This window comes from Ricinus communis, chromosome 9 (assembly GCF_019578655.1).
Source record: "Ricinus communis isolate WT05 ecotype wild-type chromosome 9, ASM1957865v1, whole genome shotgun sequence".
NCBI classification, from domain to species: Eukaryota; Viridiplantae; Streptophyta; class Magnoliopsida; order Malpighiales; family Euphorbiaceae; genus Ricinus; species Ricinus communis.
Genome location: NC_063264.1, coordinates 10167670 through 10183754, shown reverse-complemented (window position 1 = coordinate 10183754; position 16085 = coordinate 10167670). Strand labels below are relative to the sequence as shown.

Below are 16085 nucleotides of genomic sequence, written 5' to 3'. Positions count from 1 at the left end.
ATATGCGCCTCACTCACTCAGTAAACTAATGCAGGAATTTGAAATAAATAAATAAATGAAATTGGTGATTTTCTTTTTTTAAAGAAATAAAAATAAAAATTTATTGTTTATTTATATAAAAAAAATGTGTTTTTGGAAGATATAAAAATTTAATATCTAATCAGATAGTGTAAGTTATTGAGATAATTAATATTTGTTTGTAAGAAAGATAAAAATTATTTTTAAATTATTTTTATAAGTATCTTAACAAAATAGAAGAATTGAATTAATTTACAAACGAATTGATGGAAATGTAGTTGTGTAATTTTTTGCTTAACTTCAATTTCTCTATAATCTAAAATATAAGGATAGATTTTATTTTTAATCAGTGATTCTTTTTTGAAATATTTTTAATATGTGATTTAAGTATTGATTTAAAGTGAACTTTTTTTAACTAAATGTAGACATCTGAATTTTAATTCGGGCAGGATTCTTGTGCGGTAAAATACTATTTTAATATTAAAATATATTTAATGTTTAAATATAAAATTTTAATGAAATTAAAAAAAACTCTTAACATTTTATATACAATTTTATAAATGAGAAAAAAGCTTATCATAAAAAAATATTATATAAATTAAATGACGTAATTGTATATTCATTTTTTATTTAGCATAATTGTAAATTTAGATATTTTAAAATTTCCTTTTTATATATGTATAGTGCTTCTAAACTATATTGTAGAGAAAGACAGTAGTAAATTCCGACCAAACTTTTCTAGCTAACATTCTACACGTTTGATGATTAATTTGTAACTAAATGTAGAATATAATGACTAAATTTGCCAGTGAAAATCTTTACTCTACACATTTTTTATTAAATTTATCATGTAAGTTTTCTTTTTCTTTTTCTATTTTTTCAATTTTAATGGTATATTATAATATTAATTTTAAAGTTAACATTTAGCACATGTGCTGAATTAATATCGAAATACAATAAGAAATTTAAAAGAATTTGATCACTCGACTAGTGAATAGAATTCTCCATTTATGAGGATTTGAATAATCCTCATTTGGTGAATTATAGTGAGTACTATTACTTAGCAAATTTATGGCATGCAATAATAAATAATTAAACCGTTTGATAAAATTATTATTAGCGGTTATTATTAATATATTGAATTACTATTAAAAATATAATCTTATTTTATTATATTATTTTTAATGACATAAATTAGTAAAAATAATTTATAATAATTAAAAATATTATAGTCAATTTATGTAGCTTAATTATATTTATTATTAAAAATAGTAATAAAAATTATTTTGAAAGTAAGAATTAAAAGTTAAATTCTATTGATAAAATGCTGTAATTATAGATATTATAATTATTTAATTATTAAACATATTTTTAAAATAGTTATTATTTATTATAAATTATAAAAAATAATAAATTTTTAGAAAAATATATTTTTCAAATAAATAAATCAAACATCAGCTCATAAAAAAAAAACAATAAAACAGAACTGATACAATCAGCAGTTATTTGAAATTAAATCAATTACCAAGTGCTGATTTTAAAGTCTTCATCAGAAGCTTTAATATATATGTATATCTACTCAGTGAAAAATAATTATCAACTACAGAAAGTCTCTGAACCAAACACACTTAAGATATCAAATACGAACTTACATCAACAGAACTGTATACTTTCACATCCGAAAAATTACAAAATTCATTAAGAAAATTTACATGAAGTAATTCACCAAAATTTTAAGAACTCAAATCTTGAATAAAGTTAACATAATCATATTATCTCTCTCTTTGTAGATATAAAATCTCAGTAGAATGCAAATTTTGACGATAGAAAACTGCAAACTTCATTTAAAGAAGAAAATCTTTAAACAAATCCAATAAATACCCATAAATCAAATAATCACACCCAATTAACAATAATCTTTAGAACCGAATTTCAAAATATGAACACATGTACACCATTTCATAATCCAAATGTAAAAGAGAAAAAAGTAGAACTTTAGAAATTAAGGCCACGAAGAAATGAGGTGGAGCCATTGCGATGTCTGAAATAAAGCAGTTATGAATCGAGCGATTGGCAGAATGATTGTGGCAGCATCAATCTTTGGTGATTAAAGGATCAAAAAATAAGGCGTAACGACTTATTCACTCAAAACAAAATAAAATTTACGACTATAATTTTGATTTAATATTTAATTTTATTAGTAAGATAATTGTAACTGAAGATAAAATATGTTAATATTTTATTATATTATACAAATAAAATTAAAAGGATAAAATAATAATATTATAAGACAAAATATAGCATAATATATATTTCTTACAAATATATAATACAAATATTACTATATAAAGTGATATATTCTTAAAATAAGACTTAAAAATTGTACAATCTATTACAGTATAGAATTTATTTTTATTTACAACTGACCCAAATCGAGATTAAATTTTTTTATAATTATATAAATATCATTTCTATATAAAATATCACTATAGAGAGATTTTACGGTAATTAAAAAAAAAATTTGCGACCTTTTCACTATGGAAGCTGAGTAGTAATTTATATCCTAAGTCTCTCTTTTTTTCTTTCCCTTTGCCCTGCGAATAAGACTTTTCATTAAATTGCGCCATTAGATAAAAAAAATTTATACAATAGTTTTATTTTGACCTTAAAAATGCCATTTATACACAATCGCTCTCGGTTCTAAATTCTCGAAACCGGTTGAAGACATATATTAGAGAGATTCTACTCCAACAGTTTGAAAGACATTTTCTTTTTCTTTTTTTAGCATTTAGACTAAGTATAATTATTAGTCATTTGTAGCCTTATGAAGCCTACTCATTAATTGAATTACTAATACTCGAAAGGGTTAATTGGATTTCCTAGTCTGAAAGCATACAATTAAGCTTTATAAATTCGCAAATGTGAAATATAATAATGGAATCATTTATATAGCCTTACTCATTGATTAGATTATTAATACTTGATAATTCATTTGTACTCCTAATATCTTATACTTGATTAATAATTTTAACGTAAATATATGTTGTTTTGGTGATTAGGGAGTTTATAATAATAATATGAACAAAATTTTCCATGCTCAATTGATTATGTAAACAGGTACAAGAGTGATCGTCCGAAACAAATATTAAAGACCCTTCTTAACTTAAATAGTATAGTTTTAGTTACATTTATTGTGTTTATGGACAATTCTTATTTATACCCGCAACGAATAGGAAAGTGACATGTATATATGAGTGTTCTATACTTTGAAATTGGATGATTGAAACATATTCAATTATCTAAAACTAATAAATATGTGTCAAATTATGTGTCAGTTATGTATAACTAGGGACATATACCTAGATTCGGCAAGAATTGTTTTACATTTATATTGTTTTTAGGTAATTTTTTAAAATTCTTAATTGACCTGGTTTTTTCTAGAATGTTACTAGTGGCTAGGGCTAGACATTGTAATTGTGAAACTATAATCTTCATCTATATCCTTTTTCAGGGTTTGTTTTTCTTTTACATTTTTTGTTAATAATGTATTAGGAATTTATATAACCAAAGTTCTAATTTCATGATTGATTGTCTAACTCTACTCAATTAAATTGAAGAATTAATCCTTGATTATATTGCTAACAAACTAGCTTAAAAGAATAAGGAAAAACCAGAAATGAAAATTTGGCCTTCCTTCGATCTACAAACTTTGAGTTTCTAGCAATGTTAAGATATCCCACCGTAGATATGAATACTAAAATAAGTAGCCAGAGCCAAGTATGGACTAAACAGGCTGAGCACACCATTGCAATTCAACTTATTTTCCATTTTTTGTCAATAACATAATCTGACTTAATTTTTGAGGTGGAGTTGTAGATTTCTAGCAAAATCTGGCATTGCTTTATTTTGCATAAAATTTATTACGAGTTACTATCAGGAACTCTCGAGCACATCGAAACTATCATAGTCATCATATTAAATGGTAGATACATAATCTGTTCGTATGTTAACGAATACAATTAGGGCACGTATGAAGAAGCACAGAGAGACAATCGTCGCGAAACAGTCGAACAACCCTGCACTGAGGTCCACTAGGTTATTTGAACATTTGGAAATCATGCTAGGAAAGCAAGTAAATGTGAATATATCCTGGCAGATTGTTCAAACCTACAAGGGTTTATTTCATTGGTAAAGAATTAAATTCCACTTCTATTTAAGAAGACCTCTTGGTTCTTCTCTCTTCACTCTTATACTGAGAGTTGTGAAGAAACCATCAATATAAGCCTAGAATTGAGAGAGAGAGAGAGAGAGAGAGAGAGAAACAGAGATTTTCTTTTGCCCATCAAGAAGTTGCATTGAGAGAGTGATAAGAGTAAGCCATACACTGCAGTTGAAACTCTAAAGCAAAAGCACAGAATTCTTTTATCTTTAACAATGGCCCAAGGTAAATTCCTTTCTCATTTGCCTTTTTTATTTTCGTTGTTCTTTGAATTTCTTTACCTATCAACGATCCATTGATGTATTTCATGGTGTGAAAGTGCATGTCCTTATGGCATACCAAATTTTGGTGCATATCTAGTACTAGATTTTCCCCTCTACGAAACTATATATATACTTTTGTTCATATCGATAATTTTTTTGCAGATGAAAAGATGTTAAAAGGGTTTCCTACTTCACAAACGGATCCATATGTAATAATCTTTTTACTGCAAATATAAATTAAATTTTATATAAAAGAAAAAGAAAATCTTTTCCCCTATATTTTGTGTTCCCAAACAAGATTTGGGATATCAAACTTCAATTAAATTGAGCTCCATTTATCCCTGAAAATCAATAAATCTCCTGGACAGTTTCATAATTGGAAACAATTTCAATTTTGTGACGTTTTGAAATCATGTCAGGAGCCCTTTCTTTATTGTCATTTCTACTATATATATAATTATACGACCCTTTTCTACACTAAGATTTTCCAAATGAAAATGCTAATAGTAGGAGGTGTCGAGCTAGAAGGTACATGATATTTTTTTTAAATTGTATAAAGTTTATTTCATTTCTTATATCGCTATTTGTTCTTTAGCCTGCATGTCATTTCTTCCCAATTCAATATATCATAGACAAGTCATCAATTAGGTAAATAAAAACAAGCAAATGCATGTAAAGAATGTTGTATGTATGCAGACCTGTTTTTATTTATATAAATGGAAGAGAAATCAGAAAAACAATTGGTAAAAATACGAAAATAATTGTCTATATACATTAATACGTTTCCTTAAAATTGTAGACATCATATTTTGTATGATTCCCATACTATAACCATATCTATTCTTTCTGTCTGTAACTAGAATTAATTCAATTATATATAATAATAAAAAAATTGTAGGTTCAAGTTTTAAAAATTAAAGATTAATTTCTTTAATAGTCTGTTTTTACTATTTCTGGTATACTAAATTATTTGAATTTTGGAATTTTATATTTGGAATAATAAGTGATATAAATTTTGTGTCGCTCATCCAATAATTGTACCCAAAATTGTCATAAAAAATTCATATTACTATAGTCATGACACAGGTAAATTATATGGGCAGTTATTAAATTTTTCTTTTTATAATAAAAATATTCCAACTTTTGATTTGTAATTAAATAGTTGCTAATTTTAATTTTAACAACACCGATATGAATTTTTCCAGCATATTTAGAAAGAACATATTCATATACACAATATTATATATACTTTTTTGTTTGCGTTATGGTGCAAGCTATAGGCAAAAACCCTTGAGACATTTGTCTGTCAAGCTTTAGATTCTTTCTCTATTTCCCTCTCATCTTTAACACGTTTTTCTGCAAATATATGCTTCTCGACATGACTTTAAAAAGTGAGTTTGAGTTTCTTCTATTGAGGATATCCCAGTTCATTAGTTTCTTCTATTGAGGATATCCCAGTCCATTACTTTTATTATTATTGGTGGGTGTTGTTTCTTGATTATTTTATTTTGCATATACACGTTTATATAGGTAGGAACGGAGAAATGGAGATTGAGGTAATGCTAAGTGAAACCCTATTCCTGGAAAAGGAACTGAAAGACATAGATGGATTCAAGAGAGGTACCGATTATGTTGAAGTGACCTGCGGTTGCACCAGCAGAAGGTACGGGGATTCAATGGCCACACTTAGAGTTTATGCGAGTGGCAAATTCCTGATAAACTGCAATTGTATTCCTGGTTGTGAGGCTGGTAAGTATCTTGCACAATCCATAAACATCTTCCCCTGTAATCAGTCATTCCTCCTATTATTATTTTTCCTGAAAAATGGTGACCCTTAAGGTTTGTATTTGTTTTAGCAATTCTGTTGCTCCATTTCAACTAGATAATACAATTCCACGTGTAAAACTTGTTACTAAAAGCAGCAATATTCGCTTATACATACATATCTGTAATTTACTGCAATAATAAGCTTTCGTAAATGATAATAAACCGACTATCAAAATAAGATCATATTGATGATAGATGTCAATTCTGCAATACCTTAGGAATGCTCTTCTCCTTTGAGAGGTAACATGGTTGAATATATAGTTTTGATATGCACCTTGTATATAAATATAAAAAAGAAAAAGGTGATGCTTTGAAAAAGATAAAATGAAAAGTTTATACTGCATCTCCTCCTCTACACCAGTAGTTACTTTTGTTTCATGTCTCTTTTCCTGATAGTAAAGATCTTGAGAATAGTATCTTTTTTTTATTATCTTGGATTGAGGAACGAGACATGTGCAGGCCTAGGTGACAAATTAGATTCCTACACCATAATCGACCACATTTATAACTTTTACTCTATCTGTATACTTAAATATCTGCTCCAAGTAATTCCAGTAAAATATATTGTATTTTCAAGATTTAAAGTGAGAATAGCAGTTCTTTTATCAGTAAAATATTGTATTTTCCCTGTTGATTGTTATACTTCATGTTCCCGACGATTATTGGTGACTAATGAGAAATTATTGAATGAAACAGATAGAATGACACCGTATGAATTTGAGAAGCATGCTGAGAGGGAAGGAACGAGCAGGTGGACCAGCCACATCTGGGTGCTGATCAGAGATAAAAAGGTACCGTTATGGAGGACACCATTACTGAAGTATTACAAGCATACAGCCAATGGGGCAAGTGGGTCGATGAGACGGAACTTTCATCGTGATGAGTTCATCCGTTGCTCGAAATGCAAGAAAGATCGCAGGTTTCGCTTGAGGAATAAGGAGGAATGCAGGATGTACCATGATGCTTTGCTCAAGAAAAGGTGGACGTGTGATGACAAGCCCTATGACATGTAAGTCAAAACTCTGTCTCTTACCGGTTATACATAGTATCTTAAAACATTAGCCTGATGCCTGTCAATGAGAAAGCTCTATATATATGGTGTTGCAGAATAACATGCAAGGACGAAGAAGAGCGAGCCAGCCGCAAGAACTGCAGGGGTTGTCCCCGGTCCTCGTTGTGCAAGGGCTGCACTTCTTGTGTCTGCTTTGGGTGCCTCAAGTGCAGATTTGTGGACTGCAGCTGCCGAACTTGTGTGGACTTCATGCAGAACGCATCACCTAATTAGAGTATACATCTCCCTGCATGTTTCAGTTGTGTCGTCTAATTGACAAGTGCACAGAAGAAGAAGAAGAAGAAGAAGAATATATTAATTTATGGGTTTCTGGATAAAAAAAAAAAAAAGAAGCAAAAACTGGGTCTTATTTAGGTCAATCTTTACTTCTTCTTTTTTTTTTATTTCTCATTGAACAATGGCACCGCTTGCATGCATGAAAAGAATTATAAAAGTTGAATAGTTTTTTTTTTTTTCTTATTTTAAACCATATTCTCCATGGATGCATGATCTTCCAATACTATAATTACTGTTAATTTATATAAATTCTGATTTAATTCATGGCATATATATATATGCTTGTATCTTTCAGTGTGGTGATTGTTGGATGAGTGAAAACACTATCTGCAATGTTGGGCCTGAGGATGGCCATGAACTTTCAGGACCATTTTATTTTTTTTCTTATTTTTTGGGAATTTTAGCTTTGTTTCTCCTTGAAAAAGAAAAGCTTTTTTTTTTGTAGAATATATATTATTATTTTCAAGGCCCTTTTGTTTTTTCAAAATGTTTTGACTCTCACTCACTATTTGATTATTAGGGCTTTAGCATATACAATATAGATTGATATATATATATATATATATATACAAGTTGAATCACATTTCTAAATATTTCTTAAAGATGCCATTAATGCATGATGATGTGTTGTACTACAGTTTTACTTTACTTAAATAACATTATTACTTGGTTAAAAAACCACAAATAGGACCCAAGCAAACGGTCAATTAAGCTTTTTTGAGATTTGGGTCACTCCTAAAAATATGTAGTGAAAATAATTAATGCATTCATGAATTTTACTTTGTTAAAGAAATACATGGACCAAGCAAAGAAATATATATATTCTATATTATATTAATTATTTCTCTAAAAAAATTAAATATCAACTCATTGATTAATTAATATTCTTTTCTTAGTCCCAGAATTGTTAACTTAAGAGAGGCTGTGCTAATATAATAGCTAATTTGGATAATTAATTAAGAATTAAGAAGAAATGTTTGTATATAAAATGACATTACCAGAAGTAATCATATTTCATTTCATCTGGAAGCGTGAGATTTCCCTATGGGCTATGTGCAGAAAAATCTGAGCATAACGAAATTCCATTTCCCTTCCTATCAAGCCAGATACTTTTCTGAATTTCATTAACATAAAAAGACAATGCATCTTAAGCTAAGACACATCTATCTAGTGTACAAATACAAGCATTTGCAGAGCAGAAGTTCCCACAAACAGAACATGTTTTCCTCTTCTTTTTCTTTCTGCAATGCTTCATCCTAAACTAAGATGAGGTGCATCTACATGGCTCTGTTTATCCACTAAGCTGGTCATGGTCAGATTAAAAGATTGTTTCACTGTAAGCAAGTACACAAATGGACATCCTAGTCAAACTCCAAGAGTCGGTCTCTCTTGGAGTAGAAGAATAACACTACAAAGCTAGATTATATACAGATGTGAAAGACCCAGCGGATCCACTTCATGGAGCTGAGGTTTGCTAAAAAGAAAAATCACTGATGGTAGTACCTCTATATGCCGCTTTGTTGTCCAGCAATTATCTTCCTGCCCCGCCCTCTTCGTGCATTGATAATGCTAGAAATCAAGGAAGCACTAGCATTTACCAGAGCAGTAAGACCCATCAGTTTCAAGCCCATGTTCTTAATCAAATATGACAACTTGTCTTCATTACTTCCTGACATCAGCTGTAGATCATGTGCCTGATGACGGGATAATACTACAAAAAGCTGCAATGGTAGGTTCCAGGGATTTTGATGCCTATTCTCTAGTTCCTTCTTCAGATCATCTCCGCTATTCTCAAATGTAACTCTCAGAATGCCCATTGATTCTGGGTCGTCTATCAAAGGATTATCTATGAATGAAAAGTTTCCAAATGCAAGGTCAGGTCTCCTAAATAGATCTACCAATGCATCATTGCTCAGTCCGACATTCCTATGCATGGACTTCCTTGAATTAATTTGCCAGCTTCTACTGACTCTTAAAATGCGAGAAGCTTCTCTTAAACCACTCAAAAAGGCACCATGCATTGTGGCTGGATACTGCCTAGTTGTCGCCTCACCGGCAAAAAATAGCCGGCCCCTAACGCTTTCTGCGAGCACATCATAGTCACTGCCAGATGACTGTACCCGAACATGAGAATATGAACCATAACTTAGAGGATCACTACCCCATCTTGTACAAATTGTTTGTATGGGATCAGGAACATTAATGCCTTTTGGATTGTATATGCCTGCAAAAGGTGTCATAAACTTGTAAGTAAAATGAATGAGAACAGAGAAGGATAGGCGGAGCAAAAGGAAACAATAGAAGTTCACTCAATAATCAAATCAACCTCTCAGGACACTTAAAACAGAGTGGAGTAAAGTAGATGGATCCGTGTTCTCAAAAATTTGTGCCGCTTCTCCAGCCACCAATGCAATAAGAACTGCACCTCCAGAAACAGTGTGGTTACCATAGAACAAAAAGAACTCTCCACGTTTATTGCTACTCTCATTGAGACATCCAAAAGTATCCAATTCTTCCCCCCAGAAAACATGGGGGAAAACCATTGCCACTTTATTAAGCAGTCCAAAACCCAATCTATCAATCGCTGCAAGCTTCCTCCTGGGTAACTCTGGGTCAAAGTTGATGGTCTTTTTCTTCAAGACTCCAAGAGGCACAGTGCACAGTACGATATCTGCTTCAAACACTTGTCTACCAGCAATCACCATAACTCCTTCATTCCCATACTTAATAGTGTTCACAGTCTTTCCATAGAATATAGGAACCCCTTCAGACAGTGCATTTATCAATCTCCAGTTCCCTCCAGCTAGAAAGCAGTGGTCCCCACCCATTTCATAAGGATCGTCCTGATCCCAGTATGTAGCTGACAGATCTGATAGACATCCTGCATTTGCATATTCCAAATTGGCAAGGTGCCAATCAAGCAGTTGCCTCTCTTCTATAGTTCTAGCCACAGTATACAATTGACTGAGTCTCTCCAGAACTGCACCTAGAGAAATATCATTTCCAAATCCACCCATTATTTGTCTAAGTTCCATGACTTTGTCGAGCAACTTATTGAAGATAAATTCAATCTTATAATCAACTTCCTTATCAACAGGTGCACCATCTGGTTTGTATAATGGACAGTTATCCCGGACTTTATGTAGTGGAATAGAAAGTTGCCTAGCAAGAACTCCCAGAGGATTAGCATGCATACCAGTAATTACACTGCCACCAAGATCCACAGCAGCAAATTGGCCCTTTTTACCCATTTTTTGAGTATATACTCTCCCTCCAGGACGATTCCTACCTTCTAAAACAACCACCTTGAAACCAAAAGACATGAGCTGCCTTGCTGCTGATAAACCAGCAAGTCCTGCGCCAACAATTATAACAGACTTATCATTCATCAACTCTGGCATTGGGTTCGCATGTGATGATAAAAGTCCAAAATTGATATATCCATTATACAAAAGAAAATCATAAGCAGAAGAAATCAAATGCTCATACTCATTGCTCACAGTTTCTTTAATCTGTCCCTTTGACAGCCATATCTTCACATTACTTCTCCACTTTGCAAGGATATGATTTCTCACAACAATATAATCATTCTGCTCTTTTCCACCTAATTCTCTTACTACCCCAGCTTTAATCTCATCCTCGAGTAACGCATCAATTGGGAATCCCAGAGATATTGCTATCATAGCCTCAGTTTCCGTCTCTTTTTCCAAATCCTCTCTAGTTTTATTCCTTTTCTTGAAAGAACCACCCAAATGATTCTCTATCAACTCATCCATCAAATTCTCATCGTAATTCCGCAAACCTGCTTTCTTCCTCAAGGACCTCTTCCTAACTGATCCTTCTTGACCCGGGGTTTCCATTGTGTTACAAACTACACTCCTACTAACACAAGCTCATATGTTGATCTTCCATATTATAAGCATATCAATTCCAAGCAGAATAGCGTCATGCACGGAGTGCTTAACATCACAACAACCATTACACATATCTTTTCTAATGCCACAAACTCATTAAAATCAAACATCTATCAGATGGGTATTTCTCACCTATCAGTTCCAAGAGACCCACCAAACTAACTACTATCATTCTCTCGAGTTTATCCCTCAATTTGAAACGCTAATACAAAAGTTACTCAGCATACTTCAAAGGTACCAGATTTGTATCAAAACCCCCTTCTCTTTTAACTCAATTTAGAGTCTTAATCGCAAGAATGTAACAATTCTCACTTGTAGCTTCATTATAAAGACTTTACGGTCACAATTTAGAAACGATATTGTAGCCAAGAAACCAAGATATAGTAACTAAAAGACCACCAAAACCTTTTGCATCATATTATAGATATTACTGTTGAAGAGTTGAAAGAAGAAGGTGACTGACCTTTGGAGTCGCAAGCTGAACAACAATTCGAGTGTGGAAATCTACGAATTAGGGTTTTTCTGGTGTTGCCTAGAGAAGTGTGTGACAGAAATATTCAATCAATGAATTCTAAAAAATGATTGGAGGGAACTGAAACTAAAAAATAAGTAATGGGCTAAAATTGCAAGTATTAAGCCCGAATTGATGGGACTAAATTGTATTTGATAGGCCCATGGGATTTTCTAGGGCAAATATAAAGGAATTGAACTGGTATCGTCGCTCATCACGCGCTCGTGGATTATTATTATAAAAATTATAATATAAAAGTATTTAATTATTTTATAGATTTTTTTTTTTGCCAAATAATAAGAATTTATATGTTACTATATATTTTACAAATTTAATGAATACATGACTAAAATAAATTCATATAAAATTACAAAATATTAAAGTTTGTACTTTGTTTCGATTTAATGACTCATTATTAATATTAACCTTTATTTTTATTTTATTTCATTTTTATTAAAATAATTATTTACTAAAATAATTTATTTAATTAAATATTTATTTTTATTTATTTTCTTAAGGCTACCGAAACCCGTAGCAAGCCTAAATAGCCAATAATCTAAATAAATACATACGTGATTATATATTATTAAAATAAACCAACAGTTCATTCACAAATCTGTACATAGTTAAATTAATCATTCAGCTAGATTACTAGCAAATTTTTTATAATTTTTAACATACCAAAATAAAATATAAAATACTAAGTATATTATTGTGGAGAGTCTAGAATTTTAAATAATTTAAAATGCAAAAGTTAAATTTAATTACAATAAATCCGAAGGGGAAAGGAAGTCGGACTGCAAAAAGAAGTCGGTGGAAAACCTAGCTGTCACCTAAAAAGAATTTAAAATTGAAATTGTCAGTCTCAGGAATTAGTTAAAATCATATACTCAGAATTAAAGCAATTGTAAATATAAAATTATTAATTAATAGTATAAAATATCACAAATAACAAATGCACGTCATATCGTAAGTTTAAAAGGACATGCAAATTTTAACACACGAGACGAGCACTCCAGTAGAACCCTAAACCTCCAATTATAGATGTCTTTTAGCTCTTTTAATCCAATAAGACTAGCTCAGAAAGCAAAGCTCGACCAGAGTCCTTATGTCCAGTTTGGTCAATTAAATACCAATATAGCTGGCGCCTAGAGAGCAACGCTCGACTAGGAATCTTTTTTCTGCAAATCAAAATCCTATAAGCCCAGAGAGCTGTGCTCGACCAGGGTACATCACTGAAAATTTCCCTATTACTTAACTTTGATCTTCACTGGTGCACACACGATCCTGATGTGGTCCATCAGGTCGCATATTCTATTATTGCCTAATCTCGAGCCACAATATATAATTAGCATCAATAAAAATTTAAGAAACATTATGCACAAAAATTTATAATATTAATAATATTTAAAAGACAACAGTAACGTTAATAATAATAATAATAATAATAATAATAATAATAATAGTAACAAGAATTAAATCAATATTAATAATATTGATAGTAAAGAAAATAAAAATAAATTTAATCTTACTTATACTACTAAAATACTCAAATTAATTATTCAATTAAGAATTTCATCAAAATGCAGATATGACACATGTAGAAAATATATGATTCTAAATCACAGTTCTGACGCACTCCAATGTCTGCTCCTACACCTCGAATGGAGCTGGCTGGATTGGCGGATTATCTATTCACGAAAATAACTTCATTAATATAATTTTTTTAGGGCTAAACTCCTATATTAGACTGCCTAAGAAATTCAGCCTCAGAAATTCTACTGAAGATTCGGTAGAACCTCCCCTAAAATATAGACATTTACCCCATATAACGGATCGAGAACCTGCTAAAAATATTTAAAATATTCCATAATTATTTAATGGGAGTCGGGCCACTAAAATTGCATTATATTTTTCAACTCTACAACACAACCCAATCACAGTACAAAATCAATAGTCCGATAAAATAATAATATTATTCACGATAAATCACACAAATATTTTTCTCTCATTTAATTTAATTAATTACAGCCCCAATTTACACAACAAGGTAGTAATTTCTTCTATAATTAATCTGTAGTATTTGTAGGATCAAGCCACTAATTAATTAAATAATTTAATTAATTATTAATAACTAACAATTAATACACCAAACATTTTCTAATAATTTCAAAATAATTTTCAAAGTCTAAATAAAAATATACCAAGCCAAAACTCGAAATTCTACATGTTTAGGAAACATTGGAGTCCGAAAGTCGGTACCGCCAATGGTGTTGGATTTCGAATCCGAAGAAGCCTACATGAAGCTTGAGTTAGGGAGAGTCCGAATATGTGATTGTTTCTATCCAAACCTCATTGGAAGCCACCGGATCGACGCCGAAAAGTTTCATTTCCGTCGAGGCTAACACACCACTGCCGGCGGAGGAAAAACGGGAAGGAAGGGCTGCCTTAAGGTTTTGGGATCCAGGAGTCTGTTTCCAGCGTCAGATCGGCGAAGGGACGTCGGCAAGAGGTCGAACCGGCGGCGGCAGTGTGGAAGGCGTCTTCTTCTCCTTACTGCGACGGGGGAATGACAAGAGGAAGGGGGAAAAGGATGGTGCTGGTGAGAAATGGGAGGGAGGGGGAAAGTTGGGTGGCTGACGGCGGGGTGTGGCTGGAAATGGGAGGAAGTGAGGAAGAAGGAAGAAGAAGGTGATGAGGGGGGAGGGAAGGAAGAAGAAGGATAGGGGTGGGCTTTTTAATAATATTTGTTTATTTATTTATTTTAAAATAAAAGATAAAAAAATGCAAATGGTCCCTCCCCCAAAATAAATTCCTATAGTGAAACCCTTGACTAAATTATTTTTATTTACTTATTTATATATATATATATATATGTAAAATAAATAAATCATCAATATTTAATGTAATATTAGTTTCAAATTAAATACAAAACAAGTGTTTTAAATAAAATTAATGTGAATGTAAATAAAATTGACTACTCTTTTAAAATCATAGATCTGATTTTAAAATTGATCAAATTACCCCTGATAAAAATTAAAGCAATTAAAATTTAAAAATCATGGGTATTACATCCCCCCCTCCCCCTTAAGAAAACTCGTCCTCGAATTTTGAAAGAAGCAAGACTTATCTCAAGATTGAAATAAATGAGGCTAGAAGTCTCTCATCTCCTGCTCAGTTTCCTAGGTACACTCCTCGATTGAATGGTTTCGCCACAATGCCTTAACCATCGGTATAGCCGTAGAGCGCAGTTGGCGAATTTAAGTATCCATGATCATAACTAGCTGCTCCTCGTAAGTCAAGTCTTCGCTTACTTCCACATATTGAGGCTGCAACACGTGCAAAGGATCCAAAATGTAATTCCTCAATGTGGATATATGAAATACCGAATGCACATGCGCGAAATTCGGCAGTAAGTCCAACTTATATGCTACCTTACCAATCCAGTCGATAATGTCAAAGGGTCCTACATAACGAGGGGCCAACTTGCATTTCTTGCCAAACCGCATCACACCATCCATAGGGGATACCTTCAGGAATACATACTATCTAATACTGAACTCCACGTGCTTCCGCTTCGGATCCGTATAACTCTAATGCCTACTGAAAGCTGTCTTCAGTGGCTCACGGATAATCTAAAGTGATCTGAACTAACTTTGATCCTGCTAACTTTCGCTCACCAACTTCTTCCCAACATATAGAAGATCTGCACTTTTGGCCGTACAATGACACGTAAGGAGCCATCTCGATGCTTGCATGGTAGCTGTTATTATAAGCAAACTCAATCAATGGCAGGTACCAATCCCACTAACCACCAAAGTCTATTATGCACATCCGAAGCATATCTTCCAAGGTCTGAATTGTCCTCTCCAACTGTCCATCAGTCTGGGGGTGAAAAGTTATGCTGAAGTACAATCTAGTACCAAGCTTCTCTTGTAGCTTTCTCCAAAATCTCTAAGTGAACAGCGATCCCCTGTGAGACACT

General features: G+C 31.9%; 2 protein-coding genes across 3 annotated transcripts; one reads left to right on the top strand and one right to left on the bottom strand.

Annotated features, from left to right (window-relative positions):
• Nucleotides 1–4160: 4160 nt before the first annotated feature.
• LOC8277666 (protein ULTRAPETALA 2) lies at nucleotides 4161–7840 on the top strand. 2 transcript variants are annotated; one of them, XM_002533664.4, is made up of 4 exons: nucleotides 4161–4462; nucleotides 6031–6249; nucleotides 7024–7336; nucleotides 7435–7840. In XM_002533664.4, the coding sequence occupies exons 1-4, from the start codon at nucleotides 4453–4455 to the stop codon at nucleotides 7610–7612; spliced, it is 720 nt and encodes a 239-aa protein (XP_002533710.2). In that variant the 5' UTR covers nucleotides 4161–4452; the 3' UTR covers nucleotides 7613–7840. The 2 variants fall into 2 exon arrangements, with proteins under 2 accessions (XP_002533710.2, XP_048234846.1); XM_048378889.1 differs by lacking the exon at nucleotides 4161–4462 and adding an exon at nucleotides 5707–5891.
• A 926-nt stretch (nucleotides 7841–8766) lies between these two features.
• LOC8277667 (lysine-specific histone demethylase 1 homolog 2) lies at nucleotides 8767–12252 on the bottom strand. Its single transcript, XM_002533665.4, has 2 exons — nucleotides 10002–12252; nucleotides 8767–9899 (listed from the first exon to the last, which is right to left on the bottom strand). Exons 1-2 carry the CDS (start codon nucleotides 11533–11535, stop codon nucleotides 9181–9183), a joined length of 2253 nt encoding a protein of 750 aa, XP_002533711.2. The 5' UTR covers nucleotides 11536–12252; the 3' UTR covers nucleotides 8767–9180.
• Between the last annotated feature and the right edge of the window lie 3833 nt (nucleotides 12253–16085).

Coding starts and splice junctions, on each gene's coding strand:
- LOC8277666 (XM_048378889.1), top strand. CDS start 5,867: ATGCTTCTCGACATGACTTTAAAAA. Junction 6,250..7,023: donor TATTCCTGGTTGTGAGGCTG/GTAAGTATCTTG, acceptor TGAATGAAACAG/ATAGAATGACACCGTATGAA. Junction 7,337..7,434: donor GATGACAAGCCCTATGACAT/GTAAGTCAAAAC, acceptor ATGGTGTTGCAG/AATAACATGCAAGGACGAAG.
- LOC8277667 (XM_002533665.4), bottom strand. CDS start 11,535: ATGGAAACCCCGGGTCAAGAAGGATCAGTTAGGAAGAGGTCCTTGAGG. Junction 9,900..10,001: donor TGTTTTAAGTGTCCTGAGAG/GTTGATTTGATT, acceptor CACCTTTTGCAG/GCATATACAATCCAAAAGGC.